General features: G+C 42.4%; 2 protein-coding genes across 2 annotated transcripts in view; one reads left to right on the top strand and one right to left on the bottom strand.

Annotated features, from left to right (window-relative positions):
* Window positions 1-708: 708 nt before the first annotated feature.
* Window positions 709-16788, bottom strand: mkrn2 (makorin, ring finger protein, 2). Its single transcript, XM_080727400.1, has 10 exons — window positions 16700-16788; window positions 15425-15553; window positions 11670-11863; window positions 10247-10363; window positions 9002-9171; window positions 7907-7972; window positions 6037-6185; window positions 5840-5950; window positions 4419-4563; window positions 709-3699 (listed from the first exon to the last, which is right to left on the bottom strand). Exons 1-10 carry the CDS (start codon window positions 16723-16725, stop codon window positions 3535-3537), a joined length of 1272 nt encoding a protein of 423 aa, XP_080583526.1. The 5' UTR covers window positions 16726-16788; the 3' UTR covers window positions 709-3534.
* A 3156-nt stretch (window positions 16789-19944) lies between these two features.
* Window positions 19945-26369, top strand: part of mkrn2os.1 (MKRN2 opposite strand, tandem duplicate 1) — a gene marked incomplete at both ends in the record, with an annotated part of 6506 nt that continues 81 nt past the window's right edge. Inside the window, 4 exons of the mRNA XM_080727997.1 lie at window positions 19945-20165; window positions 21108-21112; window positions 24287-24479; window positions 26252-26369. The exon at window positions 26252-26369 is cut by the window's right edge and continues 81 nt beyond it. Coding sequence (XP_080584123.1) covers window positions 19945-20165; window positions 21108-21112; window positions 24287-24479; window positions 26252-26369 — 537 coding nt within the window. The remainder of the gene's footprint in view (window positions 20166-21107; window positions 21113-24286; window positions 24480-26251) is intronic.

Raw genomic sequence — 26369 nt, forward strand, 5'->3', positions numbered from 1 at the left:
AAAAGTTTCCATCACTCAAAGATTTGGAGGACCCCCTGTATTAACTCTGAGGACCCCCCTAGGGGTCCCGGACCCCCTGTTGAAGTCCCCTGCTTTAGATAACTCTGGGTGCTGAAGCCCAAATAAATGTCTGGATGGCCAACGTCTGTAGATTGCTTTTATTGGGTGTAAACAGCAACGTTCAGAGGACACTGCATCTTCATGTCAAAATGTTTTATTCACATACTGTAACAAGATGGTTTTTTGTTTGTTTGTTTTTACGTTCAGAGGACGCTCAGTGCATCCTCAGCGGTCAAAGTGTTTCTATTCACATAACGGAGTTTTAACGTTGGGAGGAGGCTGCGTTCTCGTCCGTCAAAGTGTTTCATTATTCACATCATGACGGTTTGAGATGGTCTGATGCACAGTCACTGTTCACGCAACAGCAGCAATGCATTGTGGACCGTCAAACCGTAGTAACATTGACAGCATTGGGCATTTCTCCACTCACTTTATGTACACACACACACACACACACACACATCAGGTTTACTTCTATCGGTACAGTTCACTGCAGATTCACAGATTTTTTTTATTTCTTTTGACATGTCATTATGCAGCGCGCACACACACACACTCACACACACACTCATGTGTCCGGTCAAAGTTCTGTCTGGATAAAACAATGAGACACATGCAGTTCATTTAAAAATGAAGAACAGATTCATTTTCTTTTCTTTTTTTTTCAACAATCTCATTTCTGTCTTTTGGGGTCTTAAACGGCAGCGTTCTAGGGACCTGTGGTCAGACCAGTGCTCCTCAAACAGTTTGCTGTCAGGTTTGTGGCTGATAATGAAAAACCCTATGATGAAAATGAATGGGCTGTTTACTTCCGACACGTCACTGCGATGCCCTATGGGAGACTGTTTTCTGCTGGTGTTTCAGTCCGAGTGTATCAAGGGTGCGTTCGGAAATGCGCACCGGTTCTGGTTTTACTGAGGTTAGGGTTAGGGTTGGTTTTAGGCATAGTTTTACTGAGGTTAGGGTTAGGATTAGGGTTGGGTTCAGTGCCTAAACTTTAGGCACTCACTACACTGAGCACACACCCGGTGCGCATTTCTGAACGCACCCTTTGATACACTCGGACTGAAACACCAGCAGAAAACACTCTCCCGATGCTCTATACTAGGCCTGGGTGCAAGGACCGCAATACCGCGGTGGTGTAATGTATACCGCGGTGTCAGCTCATAACCGCGATTATTAATACATTTCTTTATTATTAATTTATGAATTCATTCATTTTTTATTTCATTCAAAACAACTTTTTTCGGGGAGACGATACCGCCGGTAAAGAGTGATTTATTACCACAATAACAAAAGATCCATACCGCCTGCCACAGCCCGTGTATACTCTCTCTGGAGGACCTCAGGAGGGGTCCCTGGACCGCACTTTGAGAACCACTGGTGTAAACAAACAGATGAGTGATGGGAGGGGAAAATCTACGTGACGTGTACTCTAATTACATCTTATTAGATAAGGGGTCTTCAACGTTTTCAGGCCAAGGACCCCTTAGCTGAGAGAGAGATGAAGCAGGGACCCCCTCTACATGTTGTATAAATGTGTGATGCAGATTTTCATAGATAGATTCATAGCCTTGTTTGACAGCACTGTCATCAGTCTATGTTGGATTCATGTTTTTAGTTAACTTGAGCTTTCAATATGTACTTGGTCTGCTCTTTTTTTTTTACCTCTACACCAAACCTATTTGCCGAAAATAGCCGATCAACAAGCTATCAACGCCTTGGCGTTGATAGCTTGTAGATCTGCATTATTTGGCTAAAGTTCTCCTCAGAATAGGGATGCGAGGGTTCAAGAATGATCCTATCACAAAGATTTGGCGGCCCCCCCTGTAGTAACTCTGAGGACCCCCTAGGGGTCCCGGACCCCCTGTTGAAGACCCCGTCTCAGATGTAAGATCTCTGAGAAGGTTCAACTTGGACCTTGCACCGGAGACACACACTCTGCTCTTCAAAGCAACATAATCGACCGCCGTGATTTAATAAATATCGCCGATAATTACAGAAACTTTGCAATTAATCGCACATTTAAAAATCGAATCCTTTGACAATGTGAAGACAGTTATGCCACTTCCTGTTATTATTCACATTATTTACAGATCTGCTCGGACTGTTGATCGCCCACCTTCAATAGAGAGAGCGAGATCACAGCGAGGCTCTATGACATCATTGATGTCTAAATCAGTGGTTCTCAACTTCAGGCCGCGACCCCCAAAATAATCTAACTGGGGACCCCCCCAAATAGTCATAGTTGAACTGGGGACCCCCCACCCTGAAGAGCACTACTTGGGAGTTGGAAGAGTTGAGGCATTACATTTTGTTTAACACGGTTCTATTGTGAAAACAGCAGATCTACAAGCTCACAATGCCTTGCAACTTCTGCCTCGAATATTTGACAATTTGGCCAATGTTTAATTTGTCATTTAGAGGTATTAAAAAAGGTCTTAAAAGTCCTTACATTGTCGCTTTAGAAATGTGCAGATACCCTGTGTATACACTTGTACTGTATGTTGGTTTGTTTAGTGTTGAGAGAGAAAACAATGTTGCACATTAAGCTAATCATCTGGGGACCCCTCAAAATAATTCGGGGACCCTCCTGGGGGTCCCGACCCCCATGTTGAGAACCACTGGTCTATGACAGTGCCGTCGCGACAGTGATTCTCAACCCTTTTCCCTTCAAGGACCCCCAGTTCGATATGTTTTTTTTTTAACCATCTTTGTCGCTAACTCCTCAGAGACCCCCGGTGGTCCCCGAACCGCAGGTTGAGAACCACAGCTCTATGACATCACTGATCTCAATGACGGACAGCAGTCCAGAACCAATGGGATCGCACCCTGACCCAACCCACCGAGTCAAAAAAGTCGTCATGGTTACGCGGACTCAAGCCTGAGAAGACTTCATGTTGACGCTGGTCTAAGACAGACAGTCAGGTTAGACAGACAGACAGACAGACAGACAGACAGACAGACAGACAGACAGACAGACAGAGAAGAGGTCAGACAGACAGACAGACAACTGTGTACACACTATGGATGGATGCAGTCTAGTTGATCTAAAGGCTGAAAATGGGCAACATTGTTTTCTCTCTCTCAACAGTGAACAAACCAATATTTAAAGTTTTACGTATATCGAGGGTAACTGCACATTTCTAAAGTGACAAATTAAACATTAGCCAAATTGTCAAATATTAGAGGCAGAAATTGTGAAAATAGCATCTGGGGACCCCCTGGGGGTTCCGACCCACAGGTTGAGAACCCCTGTATTAGTGAGTCTGTCTGCCTGTCAATTAGTGTTTATTATTTAGTCTGTCCGTCCTCTCTCCGTCCATCCGTCCATCCGTCCGTCTAATAGGTCAGTCACGTAGTCATCAGTCAGTCAGTCAGTCAATCAGTCCGTCCGTCCGTCCGTCCGTCCGTCCGTCCGTCCGTCCGTCCGTCCGTCCTTCCTTCCGTCCGTCCATCAGTCCGTCCGTCCGTCTACTGGGTTCCGGTGGGCGTGTCTTCGCTGCCGTCGCTCGGTCCTGACATTTGCATGAAGAGTTCCCTCAGCTCTGTGACTTCGTCATCGTGCGACGGTGGCAGCGCGGCCGACCTCTGCTCGCGCTCCTCGATGAAGTCCCACAGACGCACGCTGTTCAGAAACTACACCACAGAAAAACACGCTGTTCAGAAACTACACCACAGAAAAACACGCTGTTCAGAAACTACACCACAGAAAAACACGCTGTTCAAAAACTACACCACAGAAAAAACAGCAGGTTGGAAATCGTCTCTGTCAGGTGCAAAGCTGTTGCTTTTCATGGTTTCAAATTCAAAAACAGCAAATAGGAACAGATCTGCAAGCTCAAAACACATGTAGAGGCTTGTAGATCAAATAGTTTACGAGGAAACACAAAGTTAGAATATGGAGTTAAGAGGTTTCTTCCTGACAGCAAGGAAATGTCCTGGATGTTTTTGAATGTCTACTCTGTCATAGAATACAAATACACCGTTCTCAGGGATTAAAGCAAAAACAAGGTTTTTTTCTGTTAGGCCAAGTCCCAATCTGCAGTGTGTGAACCAACGTGACAGGAGTTTTAAACAATTATATTGTCTAAACCTATGTTATCTTACTGTTCTACATACAGCCAACTATTAGAAGAACCCCTGTTGAAGACCTCTGGGCAAGAGACATGAAAGAAATTCAATACAAAATGATCAAACCCACCCGAGTGCCTGGACCCAAGGTCTTTTGTATGCCTTTTGATTATATTGTTTCCTTTCTCCAGAAGATGTGTTCTATTGTCTATTTTGACACATTCTAATTCTCTTTAATCTTATTGAGAGAATGAGTGAAAGCAGTCCCAGACAGAGTTTCTCACCCTCACGTTGCCCTCTGAGCTCAGCTGCTTCCTGGGTCGGTCGGGCTGGGCCTTGGTCCCGTCTGGGTACGCATGGAGGTACAGACACTTCCCTCCAAACGGACACGAACCACGCCCCTGGTCAAAGTACCGACACGCCTTCTTACTGTGGACACACAGGACACCACAACATAGGTCAGATGCGAACGCGGTTTTCCCGGTGAACCTGAGCGCAACGGTGGGGGCGCGGGAGTGTGGGGAACACACTGCCGATGATGGAGAGGTTATATAGCTTTATGTATTGAGAGGCACTCTTGCCAATTTCGTAAGAGACTCGTCGCCAATTGTAAGATATTTAAAAGTTATTTGGGGCCATGATGATTGATAACCCCTTCTTCCCACTACTAGACTAATAAGGATTTATATTGTCTGTGTTATTGTTTACAACCACAATTAGTCACATGTGGTAAGATCACGGTTCTACTATAGTAGGTTAGTTTAGGCTTAGATTAGAAGCATTTTCAGAAGTTAATTTAATGTTTTAAATGCGCTAATGCAAGCAACTGTTTTCGCCAGGTTTTAAGGCTTAGTAGGATTTTCAGAAGTTAATTGAATGTTTTCCATTTAATGATTTCCTTTATCATCATCTTGTGCAAATGCACGCAACTGTTTTCGCCAGGTTTTAAGGTCTTATTTTAGTTGTTTCTCATAAGCTCGCGACCCTCCTTGCCCATCGCAGCCCCCACCGTTGCGCTTAGGTTCACCGGGAAAAGTCTTTTTGAAGTGTGCCTGTGACAATTCTGGTAGTATCTTGAGCTCTACATGTCTCCACACACTGGGTGCCCACGATGAAACCAAGAATCAATAAGTGCTTTGTTTTAATGATTTTACCTTATTTCGGAGGCTCAGAATAAAAGTAATCTGAGTAGATGTAATCCAAGTATGTCCTTTTTTTTTGCTATAGTATTTTCTTTCACTTAGAACTAGGGGTGGGCGATATGGAAAAATACAATATCACGATATTTTCCCAAGCTGTATCACGATACACGATTTTATCACGATTATTTTTCACGTTGGTTTTTATGGTTAATTTTCAAGTTACTTTCCTTTTGGGAGGTCTAAATTGAACTTTATAAGTATGTAACTCTGACAGTATACAAATGAAACCAAATAATTTGTATACTGTCAGAGTTAAATGGAGACCTTGACATTTTACAGTTTGAGAACTACTGATTTAGACCAAAATGCAGGTTTAAATTGAATTCTGCAATGAATCTCTGTATTAACGATTAAACAGGATTTTTTTTTTTACAAGGCTCCCCCAATTGTATCACGATATATACGATCTGTTTCCAAGCTGGATGTGATGAATGCAGGGCAGCAGCAGAACAAGTACCTATGCAGGACACTAGCAGCTACAGAAGTTAGACAGACACACTGACCTGACTCCAGACTTAAAGTGCTGTATCAGTCTGTCCTTCTCGCCCTGGTCCTCCACCCAGTAGAGTGATGGAATCACAAACTCTGACACCACCCGACACTCTGGACACGACCTGCAGACAGACAGAGATTAATGACACCACCCTGCACTCTCTGGAGTCATTAATCAATCAATCAAGATCAAAGCCCACAGACTTACTTGATGATCTTGTTGTCAAACTGTTTGGCACAGCGCCACTGCCGAATGCAGGCCAGGCAGTAACTATGGCAACACGAGGACAGAATCCCAAACCGCCTCTCTGACGGAACCGCCTTCTCCAGGACCACCTCCATACAGATAGAACACACCTAGAACCATGACAGAACCTTATAATACCACCTCCATACAGATAGAACACACATAGAACCTTATAATACCACCTCCATACAGATAGAACACACATAGAACCTTATAATACCACCTCCATACAGATAGAACACACCTAGAACCATGACAGAACCTTATAATACCACCTCCATACAGATAGAACACACCTAGAACCATGACAGAACCTTATAATACCACCTCCATACAGATAGAACACACCTAGAACCATGATGGAACCTTATAATACCACCTCCATACAGATAGAACACACCTAGAACCATGACAGAACCTTATAATACCACCTCCATACAGATAGAACACACCTAGAACCATGACAGAACCTTATAATACCACCTCCATACAGATAGAACACACCTGGAACCATGACAGAACCTTATAATACCACCTCCATACAGATAGAACACACCTAGAACCATGACAGAACCTTATAATACCACCTCCATACAGATAGAACACACCTAGAACCATGACAGAACCTTATAATACCACCTCCATACAGATAGAACACACCTAGAACCATGACAGAACCTTATAATACCACCTCCATACAGATAGAACACACCTAGAACCATGACAGAACCTTATAATACCACCTCCATACAGATAGAACACACCTAGAACCATGATATAGAACCTTATAATACCACCTCCATACAGATAGAACACACCTAGAACCATGACAGAACCTTATAATACCACCTCCATACAGATAGAACACACCTAGAACCATGACAGAACCTTATAATACCACCTCCATACAGATAGAACACACCTAGAACCATGACAGAACCTTATAATACCACCTCCATACAGATAGAACACACCTAGAACCATGACAGAACCTTATAATACCACCTCCATACAGATAGAACACACCTAGAACCATGATATAGAACCTTATAATACCACCTCCATACAGATAGAACACACCTAGAACCATGACAGAACCTTATAATACCACCTCCATACAGATAGAACACACCTAGAACCATGACAGAACCTTATAATACCACCTCCATACAGATAGAACACACCTGGAACCATGACAGAACCTTATAATACCACCTCCATACAGATAGAACACACCTAGAACCATGACAGAACCTTATAATACCACCTCCATACAGATAGAACACACCTAGAACCATGACAGAACCTTATAATACCACCTCCATACAGATAGAACACACCTAGAACCATGACAGAACCTTATAATACCACCTCCATACAGATAGAACACACCTAGAACCATGACAGAACCTTATAATACCACCTCCATACAGATAGAACACACCTAGAACCATGATATAGAACCTTATAATACCACCTCCATACAGATAGAACACACCTAGAACCATGACAGAACCTTATAATACCACCTCCATACAGATAGAACACACCTAGAACCATGACAGAACCTTATAATACCACCTCCATACAGATAGAACACACCTAGAACCATGATGGAACAAATACTACACTAGACTTCCTCCATACAGATAGGACACACCTAGAACCATGATAGAACAATACATAATCCAATGCTACCTGTGTTTTTTTTATTTATACATTTACATTTTGTAAGCATTGTTCATCAATATTGTGCGCTGTCCCGTCCAAATAAATAAAAGAACATCAGAGAGGATATAGAGTAAAGGCCAGGGGTTAGAGTTAGACCCACCTTGTCTTGGCTCAGCTGAACCGCAAACGCTCTCTCCATGTCCGCTTCAAACGCCAACATACACATCTGTAAACAGACAGGGCATTGGATCAGTGCAACATAACATCTGTAAACAGACAGGTGATTGGATAAGAGCAACATAACATCTGTAAACAGACAGGGCAGTGGATCAGTGTAACATAACATCACAGCCAAATCTGCCATTCTGACGTGGAGGAACCGCATTTTGGTACCCGACCATCCAAGTGAAGTAATTGTAGCATCCCTAGTCTCCTATCACATTTCACATCGTCTATATCGGGGTGAAGACAAAAAATACTTTCGAGGATTCAAATTCTAATCTAAAAGCTTAAAACGCACCGCGTCGCTCCGTGCCGCATTTCGAGCTTGTGGATTTGCTACTGTTGATGCTTTTGTTTAACACTTTAATATGATAGTAGTTGTGAATTAATTAAGTTATTATGGAGATAAGAGGTTTCCACTGGACAGCAGCGATGTGTGGGCAGCAGAAACCAGCATTCTGGTGAGAGGTTCTCTGCTCTGCGTCGTGAGGGTGGAAGACCTGAACTAAGAGAGACAGCCGCTCTTTCTCCTCGTCCGGACGGCTTTACGGACGGCGGACGCGTGTTGTGCGCATGCGCCGACACATGCTGACTCGAATATTCAGCTCCGTGGATGGGAAGCGAACCCCAGCCGTGGTGATCTATAGCCATGCTGCCCTACGGACTGAGCTAGCAAACCTGGCTAACGAAGCCTACTTTTTTTGGTGAATTTATCTTTGACAATGTGGAAGCCCACTTTTTTTTTGGTGCTTTTTTCTTTGACAACGTGGATTCTAACGTCCACCTAACTCTACCCCAAAGCCCAAACCCTAACCTTAACCTCAGTAACTGCGTGAGATGCAGTGGGGTTGAGAATGTCTTCCCGTCCGTTTGTCTTCCTCACAGCCCGTCCTCAATCGCTAGCTCCCCGTCCTCACTCGCCAGCTCCCGCTCACACATCAGCTCCCGCCACTCACACATCAGCTCCGTCCTCGTTTGCTTTGTCGTCCGAGACGAGGACGACATGAGTGAGCGGCTGTTACTGTGAACTAACCTTCTGGTGAGAGGTTCTCTGCTCGGCGTCGTGGGGGTGGAGGACCTGCAGCCTGCAGATGTCACACAGGTCTCCGTGGAGGTAGGGACATGTGCTGCCGTACTGACAGTGGCCCGCCGCCGCGTAGGGGCACAGGCCTGGGGCCACGCTGGAGGGGTACGCACCCCCACCTGGGAACACACAGAAACAAATTGATATTTTATCAGTCAAACTAAATGTTCCCAGATGTTTCATCAATATGTCACAGTGTTACATGATTGTGTGTGTGTGTGTTAGGGCATTCACGAATAGTGATTTTTAGTATTCGAATTATTCAACCTCAAAGTATTCGAATAGTCGAATATTCGACAGGACTGGCCAAACTGGCAAATATTAACACATTCCCCGTCTTTTGAAAATACCTTCGAACTCCCATATGCCATTCGTCTCCATAGACTTCCATGTAATACATAGTGAACGGATCATGCACACCCATGCCTAGATCATGCACCACGTGTGTCCACATTGCTCACAGCTTTCAAACAAAAAAATCCGAATGGAAATCCGTTCAGGCATTCATGAACTAGCAGCCATTATGTTTTCCTAAAATGTAAACAAAGATGGCTGCCATGTTTGAAAGATGGGGTTGCTATGGGGGTTAAACATGCAATTTCGCGATTGCTATCATGCCTACTACATTTTTTGGGGTTCAAAAACAGGAAATTCTCGGGACTATCTGGCCTGGCGGGGAGGGACATTAGCATATTCTCGGGACTATCGGGCCTAGCAGGGAATGAGTTAAGTAAGCAAGAGGCGGACATTGTGAAAATAGCCGATCTACATGCGCACAGGATCTGCTATTTTCACAATATTTGTCTGTGAAACCGAGTGCTTGTCAGGGTGGGGGTCCCCAGTTCATATTATTTCGGGGGTCACGGCCTAAAAAGGTTTGAGAACCCCTGGTATAGAGCATTAACAAATCCATCCACCAGGGGCATTGACAGCTCATTCTTATGACTTCCCATCTAGCCAAGCTTTATAAACTATATATTTTTTAAAGAGAAAACAATAAAAAAATAAAAAAAATAAGCGAATATTCGACTTCGGTGAACAACGTCGAATAGTGATTTGATATTTGAATATTTGGTGAATGCCCTAGTGCAGGGATTGTCAAACAACTAGGGCCTAGTGTGTGTGTGTGTGTGTGTGTGTGTGTGTGTGTGTGTGTGTGTGTGTGTGTGTGTGTGTGTGTGTGTGTGTACTGACTGTTTCCAGTGTCCTCCAGGCCAGTAGTGATAGCATCCAGGTAGGACTGAGGAGTTCTGTTGGGCTGGTAGCGATCTGAAGGGTTGCCATCCACTGGACCACCATCTCTCACCAGAGCTGCACGCACGCACACGCACGCACACACACACACACACACACACACACACACACACGTTGGCATTTTGAGTTTTGACAAAGAAAATCTTTTTACATTTAATTTAGTTTTAGTCATATTTTAGTCATCTGAAAGGTTCGAGTCGACTAAATATCATAAGGTTTTAGTAGACTAAATCTACAGTTGATTTTGTCAACAAAAATGTGTTTTTGGCAGGCCTTGATGACACTAGTCAGGGACCCAGTCCCTGATAATGGGAGAGGACCTGTGATGTTCTGCCGTACTTTTTATTTCTGTTTTATCTATTAGTTTGGTCATTAAGGTCCACAGAAAAAGAGGCCTGCTCTGCCGGAAACATCGCGAAAAAAAGTTATGGCCATTTGTATATTCACTGTCCCATCGACTCCACTACAAATATTTAAAAAAGAAAATAAATCTGCTTTAAGTAGCATGTGAGGGGTCAAACTAGGGGTTCTTCATGATCCTGAATCCATTGCAAGCATTTGTTTTGCATGAAAAACATTCCTTGGGCTAAATTTTGGCCACCAAAAATTGTAAAAAGAGATGAGTCATCAAAAAATCTTCACTTTTCACAGTTTTGGGCGGCCAATATTTTGCCCTAGGAATGTTTTTCATGCAAAACAAATGCTTGCAATGGATTCAGAATCATGAAGAACCCCTAGTTTGACCCCTCACATGCTACTTAAAGCACATTTATTTTCTTTTTTAAATATTTTTCTTTTCCTGTATAGGGAAGTCGATGGGACAGTGAATATACAAATGGCCATAACTTTTTTTTCGCAATGTTTCCGGCAGAGCAGGCCTGTCATTCTGTGGACCTTAATGACCAAACTAATAGATAAAACAGAAATAAAAAGTACGGCAAGACATCACAGGTATCACCCCTATTCCTTGAGCTTTTGGGGTTGTGGGTCCTTGACTACACCGCAATGGCTGATTTTACACTTGGTTGCATGCTGAACATAGCCAATGTACAAGCTTGTAGAGCTGCTATTTTCAGAGCGCAGCACCCGAGCGCAACCTAAACAAAATGACGTATTTTTGTTCTACTGGATCTCTTGTAATCGTCCCTCCCTAACATTTTAGTCTAGTTTTTATTTGTTGGCGAAAATTGTGATTGTCAATATATTTAGTCTTAGTTTTAGTCATCATAGCTTAGTTTTTATTTAGTTTTCGTCAGCGGGAAAAGGTTTTTCGTTATCGTTTTAGGCCACGAAAACTAACACCGGTTGGTTGTCAGATACGTGAAGATAAGACAGGTAAATAGAGCAGATTCGTGGGCCCCACCTCTGTCTCGCAGCACCACAGGTTTCTTTGGTCCGTGGCGGCCGTGTGGCGGCGGTGCAGAGGACCCGGCCATGGAACCGAACGCACCCAAACCTCCGTGAACAGACTGGTCGCCCGCTGCTGCTCCTCTGTCTCGTTCTCCTCCTCTCCTCTCTCCGTCTCCCCCTCTCCCGGGGGGTCTGATGTGGTCGTATCTGGACACGGAGAGGAAACCGTTTACATGCAAGGAGGGATTCAAAACAACCACACATCTCACAACTGAACATGTTTGTTCTGCGTTAGATCTTTCATCTGTTAAACAGTGTGATAGGAGTCCTCCACACTGGCGCTCTGACTGACACACACACACACATATATAGCCTATATTTAGGCTATAGAATTTACCTCTATATTGGGGAAATAAAAGTAATAATAAAGTAGATTCAACGATAATTCATATATTCTTTGTATAGTTGTATTTATTGCGATAATAACGTGTGATTGCTTGTCACAAAATGCCATGTCACACTTGTCTCACAGCTCCCAACACACTGTTTGAGGATCACTGATCTAATGGGTTATTTTTAGCAACGCAACAGTGAAGAGCTCTTCAGAACGTTAGCTCATCCACCACACACACAGGGCTGTCTAGAGAGCCTACGGAAGGCCCTACAGCACTGTCTGTTACTATTATGATTATGAATATTATTATTATAGAATATTCCCAATGTCTTACTTTCTAAGCTTGGATGATAGCTTTTAGGAAGGCCACTCAACACCACTTTTTTTTTTTTTTACCTTTCTGGCACATCATGTTTTTTTGTTCCTTTTCATTTAAAAGTATTGCTCTTTTTTCTTTTTGTTTGTTATTACATGTTTTAAAAATGTATGTGCAAATAAACTAAACTAAACAGTGGGTTGGGACCCATCTTTGGTTCACGGACCAATTTCTATCACATTCTTATTTTTTATCTCCTTTTTTTTAAGTTTCAAAGTAAGAAAATCTAAAATTTTCATCAATTCCAACCTTTTTTTCCCCCCCAAAAGTATTCGATAAATAATATGAAACACATCAAATAATTTCCACAAACACACTGATCTACAAGCTCACAATGCATCTTGTAGATCTGTTATTTTCACTAGTTTGGGTCCCGGCCTCCCGGGCAAACATCTCTTTTGGGTCTTGAGCTAAAAACTTTAGGAACCACTGCCCCTAGAGCATGGCTTTCCAACTGATTGAGAAACAGGGAACAGCACCCGGACCAACAAACTACCGGGTGATATGGTTTCCGTTCTTTTTGATGAGTTGCACACGGTTTGTCTATTCTTGGCTATTGCGGTAGACAGACACAATTTCAAGTCAATTTCTGGCTCCAACCTAGCCCGGTTTGCTACTAATTCTTAAAAATCACTCTCAAAGAAATATGTATTTGCAAAATGAATGCTGTCCGACTGCCCAGAACTTGACAAGGGATTGTGTTTCATATGTGCCTCTTTGACAGTCTGTGAAAATGGAAATGAGCTGATCTTCTTCTGAAATAGTTAAGCTTGAAGTACTGATTATGATAATGAAAATGTATATTTATCAATCATATTTGTACCATAAACAGCAGTATTTCATTTGATACAAGGAACACTAAAACACAGTCAACTCATCACCTTCAAACTCAAGCTCAATGTGAACAATATTCAATCTCCATGAGCACACGGTAAGGCTGGGCAATATTAGGAAAACCCTTGATATTCCATAACGTTGTTGAATACCTCGATATCGATATTACTCACGATATTAGTAAAAACTGCATTATTTTTGCATTAAAATGTATTTCGGTTTTTCTGCTTTAGGTCCACTGCCTGCCTAACCCAGATAGTGAATAGCATATCCATGCATGCACACTGCACAGTACACATAGAAGGGTTAGGTAGGTTTTATTGAAATAACCACACCTAGTTGCAGATGGACTGCTTTTTTTGCATCTGCAACGTGCATGCATAGTGTGTCTGTTAATTAATTTGACACATACATCGATACCTCATTTCAAGCCGTCTTATGTATATCGTCGTTGTCGGGTGGAAACCTTGTATGTCCAAAACCGTTCGTGAAAACAGTCGATCTACAAGCAGTGACGTCAATACGTGCGCGTCCCGCGTCTCTGACGCATTCACGTTGCCTAGAGACGCATTCACGTCATTGTTCTGGGGTCCCACGGACGCATCGCCTCCATGGACCATTGGTGTCCACGTTAAAATAATTTACCACGTCGCGAAAAAAATAATATTTTAAAAAGTCCACAGACGCCACCATTGTTCATGGGTGAAGGCATGCTACTTGACCCTACGTTAACACAAATGAAATCCGCGTAGAAAGTCTTAAAACAGACGATAGAACTAAGACTGTGTGTGTTTTGAATCCACGACGCCATTTTGTGCGACTGCGCTTGGTCACAGAATTCAATGGGTGCCTGAGTTTTAGCGTAGCACCGGGCCGCTCTCTGACCATAGTGGCACAGCGTGTTAGGTGATACACCGAAAAGGGTTCCCCCACAGAACGTGTAGCAGAAACGTGACGTCACGTCTCTACACTGCAGCTCACTGCTCAGACAGCGACCCGCCTCCTTTCCCCTTCATTCAATAACAACTGGATATACAGTACACGCGCTATTGTTTATAGATGTGGTGGACATTGGATAACGTGTTAGAAGCCACACAGGTCTTCATCGCGTCTTTACAACAATAGCGACGATTAACGTCGTGGTGAACATGGTCAAATAACCTTTATTGGCTCAACTACAACACGGAGGAAGCAAGCTAGCCTAGCATGTATGCTATCTGAGACAGTCTATGTATGTAGCCTAGGCTGCCTAACTGTTTGATTGATTATAGCGTTTTCGTGGCAGCGCCGTCCATTTGGTGGTCCGCCGGGGCAGCGTACCACCGCGGCCGCCTGTGCCTTGCCCTCCCGCATCCATAGAGGGGTGGCACGTCCCTCTAGGATCAACCGTTCAAAACAAAAGTAGCCGATCTACAAGCAACCCAATCCACTGTTTTTGACCCAGTCCACTGGTTCTCTGTACAGCAGAGCAAACAGAAGCACGCCATTCCATAGAAGCAGTAACAGTACAAACAGGAGACATCATCTCACTGAGAAGATCCATATATTATCGATGTATATAAAATAACAGGTGGCTGTTGATTATGAAGACTCGGTAAAAGCTTCTATCTGCGCCCCCAAGTGGTCAACATCCGATATTACCGGTTCGGTATAAAAAAAATCAAACCGTCACATGACTATTTGGAAGTATTAAAATTGTAAGATTTGGAATTGTGGTTCATTTCTTTCAGACACATTTCTACGTAACATGAACATAACCATATAATAACCAATTCAAGTTAAATGCTGCACTTTGTCAAAAATGACATGACGCGTTGAATTTTTGTGGGACCCATAAAATATCCCTGGGACTCATCCGAAAGACCCTTCGTGGGTCCTGGGGACTCATTTCATTAAAAACCTATTAACATCACTGTACAAGCACACAACGCCTCGTGCTTGTAGATCTGCTGTTTTCACTACTTTTGTGCGACAGCCTTGTCTGATGAAGCAGGGCTTTACTTCGTGGAAAAACGTAGAAATTTGAAACTTGGAGGTACGAGGTCTCTGCCCGACAGTGACGATATGTATACCTTGCATGTCGATACCTCGATATAGCAACATATTTTCGATATATTGCCCAGCTTTAGCACACGGTAATATTTGCATAATATGAGGTTGTCACCTGCAGCGTTCTCCATAAGCACAGGTTCCTCTCTGGTAGTATTTACAGATGGTGGAGGGTTTACTGTTGGCCAGGTCGTGAGAGAACAGACACCGGCTGCCCTCCCGGCACACCCCATGGAGGAAATATCTACACACACACACACACACACACACACACACACACACACACACACACACACACACACAAAGTATGTACATTAATATATCCATCCATATATTAGGTATATACAGACGCACATTCATATATTTCTTGCTGCATTTACAAAAACACACAAAGAGACAGTTTACAGTTCAGGCATTTAGCAGATGCTTTTAATCCAAAGCGACTTACAATAAGCAGGTAATACATCACTATAATAAGCTAGATAATATGTCAGTACATTAACAACAGTGTAACAAATGCATAAAAATATCAATCTAGAAAAACAATAATATAGGTAGACCATGCACCTAATCAGTAAAAAAACGTTTCTAAAACCTAAAAAAATGCTAACTAGCTTCTAGACAGTACATGTTAATTAACAACTTAAGTCCTGTTCAAACAAATAGCACATAAACAAGCTCACAGCACGTTGCATTGTAGCTCTGACTGCAACTATCAGCAAAGAAAAATAAAATGACGGATTCTTTTTTTAATATTTCGCATAAGCCCCAAAAAAAGGTCACCAGCAATGTGGTTAATTCATTGTTAGATAGACTGCATACAAACTATGCATGCATACTGATTTATTACAAATATCCGTCACATTTATCTGCAAGATCAGTCCCACACAACAATAAAGGATTGTTTTAATGTGGAAATGAGTGGTGAATACTGAATAGTTGTGCTAGTTAGTTAATAATTGATCTATAGCGTGGTGTGGTGTTAAATACAGTTAATTCATTTAACTAGTTAATAATCACATGCAAAGCTGTGCAAGTGCACACACACACACACACACACACACACACACACACACACACACACACACACACACACACACTAGTAAACCGACTAGTTTAACTGCACAGAAAACAAAACCCCACGGCGAGGTGTTTTGTTGACAACAAGCATGCTTTAAACTCCCAGTGATGCTAACTTGGTTAGCAGAGATCCTCTGTGGTTAGCAGTGGAAATGTAGCATCGGCTGCTAGGCTAGCATGGTTAGCTTCCCGCTAAGCAGGCTGCCGTCCATTCAACCCCGCACGACACACGAGCACGACCCACAAACTCACGCACGGACACACAGAACAGGTAAACCAGCGTTAGGAAGGTTAGTGTTTGTTCATTGACCTGCAGGTGATCTGTTTGGTGCTCATGTTGTTTAGCTAGCTCTGCTAGCACTGCTAGCAGCCTGAGGATGTTGTCACGTTGGCTCCGCCCACACAATGAGTCCGGAGAGAAACCGAGGCTCTGCAGAGAAAGGTTCCGTTCCTACCACCCCGGTGGCGCAGTGGCGTCAGTTCAGAAAGAGCTAAGGTATGGCAACATGACTGGTGTCTTGCACGCACGCCGCAAAAGGCATGATACATTTATTTTAAGAAGTACATTTAATTCCCCCCCCCCCCCGTTTCTACGGTTTCTTGGGCTGGATATGGCAGCCTGGAACGGTTGTTCAAGTGCAGCTAAAACTTGGCATGTTGTGCTACAATTAACAATAATGCATTGCACCTGTGCAGCTGACCTGCGGGACCTGGGAATATACCATTCTGTCAAGATGGGGAGAATACAAGAGTGGAGAATATAATTATAATACCTTGTTAAAACACATTCCCCGCCATTTAACAATACCTTCGTACTCTATGGTGCCTCTGGTCTCCATAGACTTCCATGTAATTCATAGTGCACGGATCATGCACACCCATGCCTAGATAATGCACCACGTGTGTCCACATTGCTCACAGCTTTCAAACAAAAAAATCCGAATGGAAATCCGTTCAGGCATTCATGAGATACAAGCCATTATGTTTTCCTAAAATGTAAACAAAGATGGCTGCCATGTTTGATAGATGGGGTTGCTATGGGGGTTAAACCAAGCCCCCAGAACCCTGGGGGCGCTTTGAAGCAAAAAGTACATGGTGGCCGTTTGAGGTACTGCAGTTGGGTCAACTATTCAAACAGAGGCAGATAGCCCCCCGCTACCCCCGCCTCCCCGTTTCTCGCTCCCCGACCGTCGTGATTGGCTAAGAGGCCAAATAGTTGACCCACTACGTCACGTTTCAGAGGCGTTTCAAACGCGGAAGTACGCTTCATGCGCTGGGTGAGCAACTCAATGCAAGTGGACGGGCGGGGATATCAGTTGCCCTCTCTATTATTATTATAGCTCTATGGGTTAAACATGCAATTTCGCGATTTCTATCATGCCTACTACATTTTTTGGGGTCCAAAAAAAATTTTGAATTTTTTTTTTTTTTGAATTTCTTTTTTTTTTTTTTTTCAAAATGGCGGAAATTCTCGGGACTATCGGGCCTGGCAGGGAAAGACATTGAAATAATCTCGGGACTATCGGGCCTGGCATGCAATGAGTTAAAGTGACCATTTTGTTACATTTTGCATTTGCTGTTATTTTACTGTAATTTATTTAACAACATAATAATATGAAGAGATAGACAAAGAGATTCATTTAAAAGTAACTTTTATTTTCCCGCCTAGACCCAGGGTATGGCAGCTGCATACCCCTGCCATACCCAATTGAAGCCCCTGTGGTGGTGTTGTATTTAAAGGGATATTTCACTTTCAAAAGAACTTTTGGTAATTTTATTGTCTATTCAGGCTTTTATGAACACCCTGAAAAGTTTTTAATTTGCTTGATTCAATATTTAGATATTTCATGTAAATGTTACCAGGCCCTCCAGGCCTCTTCCCATACCCATTGTAACTTCAAACTCCATTTATAGATTCATTAAAAACACCCATAATTTTTTCCGGTTACTCATAATACCCTCCTAATACGTGAGCAGGCCATGTTTTTCAATACCTTTTTTCATTTATTTTTTAATAATTTCTTATTGTATTTTTTTTCTTCCATTTTCCCAAAGAATTATTAAAAATAAATGAAAAAGGTTATTGAAAAAACACGGCCTTAGGAGGGTAGTATGAGTCACAAGAAAAAATAATGGGTGTTTTTAATGAATCTATCATGGTTAAAATTTTAGTTTGAAGTCACAATGGGTGTGTATGGGGAGAGGCCCTGGAGGGCCTGATAACATTTACATTAAATATAAAAATATTGAATCAAGCAAATTAAAATCTGTTCTGGGTGTTCATAAAATCCTGATTAGACGATAAAAGTACCTTTAAAAGGAGTAGTTCACCGCCAACATGACTTATTCCAGGGGTCTTCAACGTTTTCAGGCCAAGGACCCCTTAGTTGAGCGAGAGATGAAGCAGGGACCCCCACAACATTTTCATAGATTCCATATAGTTTCATTGTGCATTTTGGTTTCATGTCAATTTGTGTTTTCAGATATTTAACCACTTTTCCCCTTGCACCAAATCTCTTTGCCAACAATAGCCGCTATTACTTCTGCTATATTTGGCCAAAGTTCTCAGAATATGGACACTAGGGTTCAAGTGATTAATATAAAAAAGGAGACAAAGATTTGGAGGACCCCCTGTAGTAACTCTGAGGACCCCCTAGGGGTCCCGGACCCCCTGTTGAAGACCCCTGACTTATTCTATTGATTACTCACGCCATGGTGACTTAAGATCAATAATATTTTGTTGTATTTGTCGCATTCCAAAGACAAAAAAAAACGATTAAATTAAATTTACCCTGGTTTCCCTACCCAGTGCCATGCATTTGGGTCCCCATCCGGAATCAATGTGGGTAAAATTTACTATAATCACATCTTTGTCTTAGGAATGCGACAAATACAAAAAAAAAGTATTATTGAACTGAAGTCACCATGGCATGAGTAATCAATAGTAAAAAGTAATTTTGGGGGTGAACTACTCCTTTAACGAGCAATATGCGGTTTATTAATTATGTGTTGGCCCATTAGTATTCATTAACAGACAAGGGGTTTATGCATTGAATCCCTATGGGAGGTATTGCAACCCTAGATTCATCAGATTAAAACAAATCTAGTGTTGCAATTTGCAGCTAAAGGCCCATTCCCACTGGGCCAGATAAACAAATAAAAAATATCTGTCACAGATATATATATATTTTTATATCTGGCTGTGTGTTTTATAACCAATGAAAAGTAGCACACAGAGTTTTGGACATACAAGGTTTCTGCCCGACTGGCCCAAAAGTGAGTGAAGTTATTAAATAATAATAACAATAATAAAAGGCTACTATCTCTGATAGGCCTATATCAGTTTTACTTAAATTTGCTTTACATCATGTAAATTACATGGGAGAGAGAGAAAAGAAAAAAGAATCAACCTCACAGAAGAAGGAAAAAAGAAATCCCACAATAAAATAAGTTATGTCTACGAGTAAATCATTGACCTGTGTGTACTAACCACGCCCACACACACCTTTGTGTGTTCCTTCCTATAGATCAAGGAGCACTGCCTGTCACAGACACATGACGGACTGCAGTATGATCACCTTCAGACACTGTGGAAGGACCATCTACACCTGGTCCTTGGGGACAGCGAGCAGCAGCAGCAGGTGTCCAGTGTGTGGGGACCCCCTGAGCCTGGGCTTACTGGAGGCTCCGGTCAGAGTCCACTCTCCCTTCAGGAATGGACACCTCAGCCCCTGCTGCTTCCTGCTGGCCGCTCAACATGGACCTGCTGCACTCACGTACTGAACTGTCCTATACCATATCTGAGTTGGATCTGTGTTCTAGCTATTTGTATTGTAGATTAGGGCTGTCACAATTATTACATGATCGTCTAATCGCAATTATTTTAGGTAATCATAATTATTTTTGCATAATTGTTTCCATGTTGAGAAATGTTATTGACCGGGTTTCCCAAAGCGATTTTAGCCCATCCCCCTTCGCCCATAGCCCAGCCTTTTTATCCGATCACTGTCTGTTTATCTCAATGGGGAACGCCAGGAAATACATGGGAAAACAGAACACGATCAGATAGAAATGCTTCTTATTAAAGAACACAGAGGATACGGGTAATTATAGAATGCCGTACCGTATTTAGACAGGAGTGAGACTTTATTAAGCCCTTTGTGAAATCTGAATGTTGGTGTAGGTGTAGGGGGCTAAATAAGTCGCTCTGCCCGAACCCATGTAAACACTGAAACATGACGGTCGGGGCTTGGTCTCTACGACCATACGTGAGCTACGATGGGCTAAAATCGCTTTGGGAAACTCGGCCAATATAGTTTCAAACACTTTCAAAAAGTAGTGGAAATAGCAGATCTACAAGCTTGTAGATCGGCTATTTCCACTAGCAATGTACTTTTTTAAGTATAACATTGTCAATGTCAGTAATTTCTTTGTATATTTAAGTTATGTGTCAAGATTGCCATGTGCAACTTCAAAGCCTAAAAGCCAAACAGAAATGTAATTGTCAACGACAAATACACAACTAAATTGTTAATCGCAATTATTTGAGTGACAATTAATCGTCATGTAAAATGTCATAATCGTGACAGCCCTATTGTAGATATTGTTGTGTTGTGTTGTGTTGTGTTGTGTTGTGTTGTGTTGTGTTGTGTTGTGTTGTGTTGTGTTGTACTATGTGTATTGTGTTGTCTTGTACAATTGTGTTTGTGTTATTGTAGTGGTAGTTTGTTTGATTGATTCACTGATTGAATACTTTATTAACAGTTTGCAAAAAGTACAAAGTTAGGCCAGCAGTTACAGTATACAATAACGCTAAAACAGGGCAGGAAAACCTTAGGCACACGTACCAACATTGGCACAGGGGAGGGGTGCATGGTCACTGGCACACTGGCACAAGTGTGTGAGAGAGATTTATTTATTTTCTTTTAAAATTAAATATTACAAAAAGTTTAAAGTCAGTTAAATTAAGTCCCCTCAAATCTATATACAAATGACACACTGCACATAATTCTACATTCATTCTAACTCTTGACTGGTGTGGGAGACTGGGAGGGTGGGTTATTGCTCTGAGTGTAATGATCATTACAGAAGGTGCTTATTATGTATTAGCCATTGGACAATCAAAATCAGTTGGAAGTTGCATGACAATTTTGACAAGGTGTCATGATCAAACGTAATGTTGATAAGGAAAAGGCACACTGACTATCATGAAAATGAAAACATGGACTTCCATGTCAAAAAGGTTGCTGACCCCTGTGCTAAAAGGATATACAAAAAGCCCTGAGGGCTCGTTTCCATTGTGGTCCTCATGTGTATTCAATTCATCAAGAAATCTTGTTCTTTAAACTCAGAATGAATCCCAATCGTGTGTCGTTTTGTGTACTTGTGTTGTGTGCGGGTTTGTTGTGTTGTGACCTAGGGGTGTCATGATTGTACAGCGGTGCTTGTAGATCTGCTATTTTCAAAACATTTGGAAAAATCTTGGAAGAAGTCCCCCCCAAAATGTAAGAATCTTTGACATTTCTGAGATCACAAATCTTCCCTTATGGCCCCCCAGCCATAAGGGAAGATTTGTGATCTCAGAAATGCACTGATGGGCGCAAATACATTTGGGGTTCCTTGAGATGTAAATGTTTGAGGACCACTGCTTTAGATCTTTCAGTTGGGGTCCGCTCAATATGCCGATGGGCCGCTGCTCCGACTAGTGTCGGCAGGTTAGTTACTCGTCACGGCTACTGAGGTTAGGTTTAGGCCCTAAACTGACCCTAAACTTTAGGGTTAGGATTAGGGTTAGTTTTAGTGTCGTTATATCTTCGTGACACCCCTATACGTTGTGTTCTGTTCTGTGTTCTGTTGTGCATTATATTATGGTTCTGAATTAAAATAATGTTTTCTTCTCTAGTGAATGGAGTGACTCTGAGCTTCATGTGGGAATCTCCAACTCTAAAGGTGATGGGAAGTATTTCATATTGTAATATTGTATTGTCGTCATTTTGTGTCGAGTTAAGCTGTTCTGTGGCAAGTTGTGTTTTCTTAAGTTGTGTAATATTGTGCTGTGGTCAGTTACAATGAGCTGATTATAATTATAAAAAGGTATAGGCCTACTGGTAGATATATTTACTATAACCCTAATATTATCCAGATGTGCTAGTGGTATAGTTATGCTGAGGATAAAGCGTGTCATATTATAATTGCGAATGTCAGGTCGCAGTTAGTATGAAAACGCAAACTCTTGTCCATGAGTGAGTGAGTCAGTCAGTCACATCATGCTGATGTCCTGTCCTGTCATGTCTGTGAAAGCCACAGGGAGGCAGCACAGAGCTATGTCAGTGAGTGGTTTAGAGCTATATGTCAGTGAGTGGTTCAGAGCTATATGTCAGTGAGTGGTTCAGAGCTATATGTCAGTGAGTGGTTCAGAGCTATGTGTCAGTGAGTGGTTCAGAGCTATATGTCAGTGAGTGGTTCAGAGCTATATGTCAGTGAGTGGTTCAGAGCTATATGTCAGTGAGTGGTTCAGAGCTATATGTCAGTGAGTGGTTCAGAGCTATATGTCAGTGAGTGGTTCAGAGCTATGTGTCAGTGAGTGGTTCAGAGCTATGTGTCAGTGAGTGGTTCAGAGCTATGTGTCAGTGAGTGGTTCAGAGCTATATGTCAGTGAGTGGTTCAGAGCTATATGTCAGTGAGTGGTTCAGAGCTATATGTCAGTGAGTGGTTCAGAGCTATGTGTCAGTGAGTGGTTCAGAGCTATGTGTCAGTGAGTGGTTCAGAGCTATATGTCAGTGAGTGGTTCAGAGCTATATGTCAGTGAGTGGTTCTGGTTCAGAGCTATGTGTCAGTGAGTGGTTCAGAGCTATGTGTCAGTGAGTGGTTCAGAGCTATGTCAGTGAGCGTGAAAGCAGCAACGTCTTTAGAAGCTCTGTCGACCTGGCGGTCGCTAATTGCCATTATGGTGCGTTTACTTGTATATAATATATAGTATATACCTCCACATGTCCCAGGCTCTTCTCATCTCTGGCTCCCAAACTGTGGAACAAACACGTCATTATAGTTAGAACCGCAGAATGACTCCCAATGTTCCGCAGTAATCTGAAGACTCACCTCGCACCTCTTCAGACTCCACCTTAACACATAACACTTGACCTAGTGCTACGGGCTCTAGTATAATATATTTATTATATATTCTAAGGGTTGTATAGCTACAGTTATATCATATATTTATTATTATGCTAGGTGTGGTACAGTTATAATATGTCTATTATACAGTATATATTGAGTGGGTTTGGTATGCAAGGGATCATTTGCTCTGTGTCGGGATTTAATCCCCCTATCGTGGTGTATTTCTCACCAAAAACAAACAAAACTAGAAATACTGTTCCTACGAAAAAGTGTGGGCTCGCATGTAACACCATGTATGGGCACAAAGATCTACCCTTTGGCTGGACCTCATTGGCTAAAGGCCCTGCCTTTGTACTGTCGGTACAACGTTTTGTGGAGAACTTGACTGATATATAAAGAAATAATGAAGATAACATACGTGTGCTCGCCCACAACTAAGTATTTCATGGCTTACCGTAATGAAAGTATTCTATTAATTTATGCCAGGTCCGTCCAGCAAATGCACAGTGGCATTCTTGAGAGCAATGTTTAGCTGTAAATGACATTGTGCGTTTGTTTACATAGCTGTTGTGTTGTTAAAATGAAGCAGCGCAGCCAGGTGCTCTGAGCCTTTGATCAGACAGCAGTCTGTTATTGAGCTCAGTAGTCATTATCGAGAAATAACACACTGCTGAATTCAGCGATTGACCAATCAGAATCAAGCTTATTAACCAGTTATACTATGTTTCTAGGTGTGGTATACAGTTATAATAATAATAATAATATTATGTATATTATAAAGGTGTGGTGTACAGTTATACCAGGTCTGGGGTTCAGCGGCAGCAGGACGGATGGGAACACTGTGTGATTGTTCCTCTTGTCGCCCCCGGCAACCACCTGGTCGTCCCCGGCAACCACGGCAGTCTGAGCTTCAAACAGACCTGGGACAGACAGCTGGACATGTTCTCCTCCCGGGACAGATGGACACCTGAAAGGTCTCTCCTCTCCTCTCCTCTCCTCTCCTCTCCTCTCCTCTCTTTTATATTCTCTTCTATCCACTCCTCTCCTCTAGCTCCCCTTACTTTTCTGTAATCCTGTGTAGTGTGCTGCTGTGATTGATTTGTCAGAAGAACACCATCTACAGTATTTATACTGCTAGCACCATATTCTATAAATACATTCAAAGGCTGTCCACACAATGGTGCTAACTGGTGGCCGTGGCTGAGCTGGCAGAGACTAAGGGCTGTCTGGTAATCAGAGAAGGTCTCTGGTTCGACCCAGGGCCGAAATTCGGCCCTGGCATCTTGGCCCAGACCGGCACAACCGGCGCGGAACCCAACATAGAAGATCTACAACCCACAATGCATCGAGGCAGCAGCATGTTTTGGGCTTGTATGCTGTTAAATGTTTGGGTGGAACTCCTGGGCCTCAGTAGACTATGATTGGGATATAGGCCAGTATTCAGATGATAGACAAGCCAGTGGGTCAATCATGTGATGTCTCTCTGCTCTGTGGGCCGGTGCTACTGAAGGATTGGCCCTCTCCACTAAAGCTATTAATTTGTCACTACTGTGCTCAAAATAAAAACTCTCTGATTATCAGTTAAATTGTTATGGTTTGGATATGGCTTTGGGCCTATTATGCTGCGTGTATTATTGTAATGGATCAGTAGGTAGTAGGTACTTTGCACTTGAGCGAGCAGCACTAATGTTCATGGGCACTTTCATACTTAAGATTATCGAGAGGAGGCGGGTCTTAACTCAATCCTGGTGGGTTTAGGAATCACGCGTAATTATCCTAAAGTGATTAAAATAATTAAAAATAAAAATAAATTACCCACAGGCTCACTTTTATTGTCGGCCCATCGGGCAAATGCCCGGTATGCCAGATGCCCAGTCCACCCCTGATTGGACCCTTGGTTGGCCTGGTCTATGTGTGGAAGAGTCCCTGAGCAAGACACTTAATCCTTTACTGCTCTGGGTCAGAGTCCTTACTGACATCACAGACTGGCCTCACAGTACTATGGTAATGGATACTGCACTAAGCACTGGGTCAATGGGTACAACCATAAGTATTATATATCCTTGCTGTCGGGCTGAAAAAAACAAACTCGTATCTCTCCATATTTAAACATGTTGTTCTTCTTGTAAATTAACGCCCTACTTGATTATAATACAGCATCGCCCAAAAGCATCTAAAGTATACAGATCTGCTACTTTTGTTGTATTTGATATTAATCCTGAAAAGTAACAGTTATGGACTTATGAGGTTTCCACCTGACAGTTTATTGTAGTCTGTTGCCTCCCAGAGTTTTCAAATGCTTCATTTGGAGATTGTGGAATAGTTGTCTGGCTATTATAGACGAGGCTCGCCCGACCGCATTCCCAACGGCCACCCCCCCACTTATTATAACTCTATCAATATATACTGTATCTTTCACCACTGTTATTATAATTGTAGTGTCGCTGGTGTGTTAAAAAAAAATAGCAGATATGCCAGCTCACAGCGTGTTGCGATGCTACGCTGTGTGAGCTTGCATATCTGCTATTTTTGAATAGCCCAAGTATAAAATAAAACCGCTACCAATGCTATATGAAGTCATTTTGCTGCTGGGGACCCTCCGGGGGGTCAAGGACCCCTGGTGTATATGTTTGAAATATTAATATCATTCATATTTATATATTAATTTATATATGAATTATAATATGTATACAAATTCATGTGTATGAATTAAATGTGACTATCATTCATTCATTTCCTCTCTCAGGTTCTCAGAGGAGGAGTTTGGCTCCTGTTGCTATGGTTACGCTCTGGGATTCATTAACGAGCTGCTGATATCATCAGGCAGGGAGCCAATGGAGAGAGACGCCTTCACCCATCTGCAT

The sequence above is a fragment of the Nannobrachium achirus genome, assembly GCF_963921795.1.
Source record: "Nannobrachium achirus genome assembly, chromosome: 6".
Classification (NCBI taxonomy): Eukaryota; Metazoa; Chordata; class Actinopteri; order Myctophiformes; family Myctophidae; genus Nannobrachium; species Nannobrachium achirus.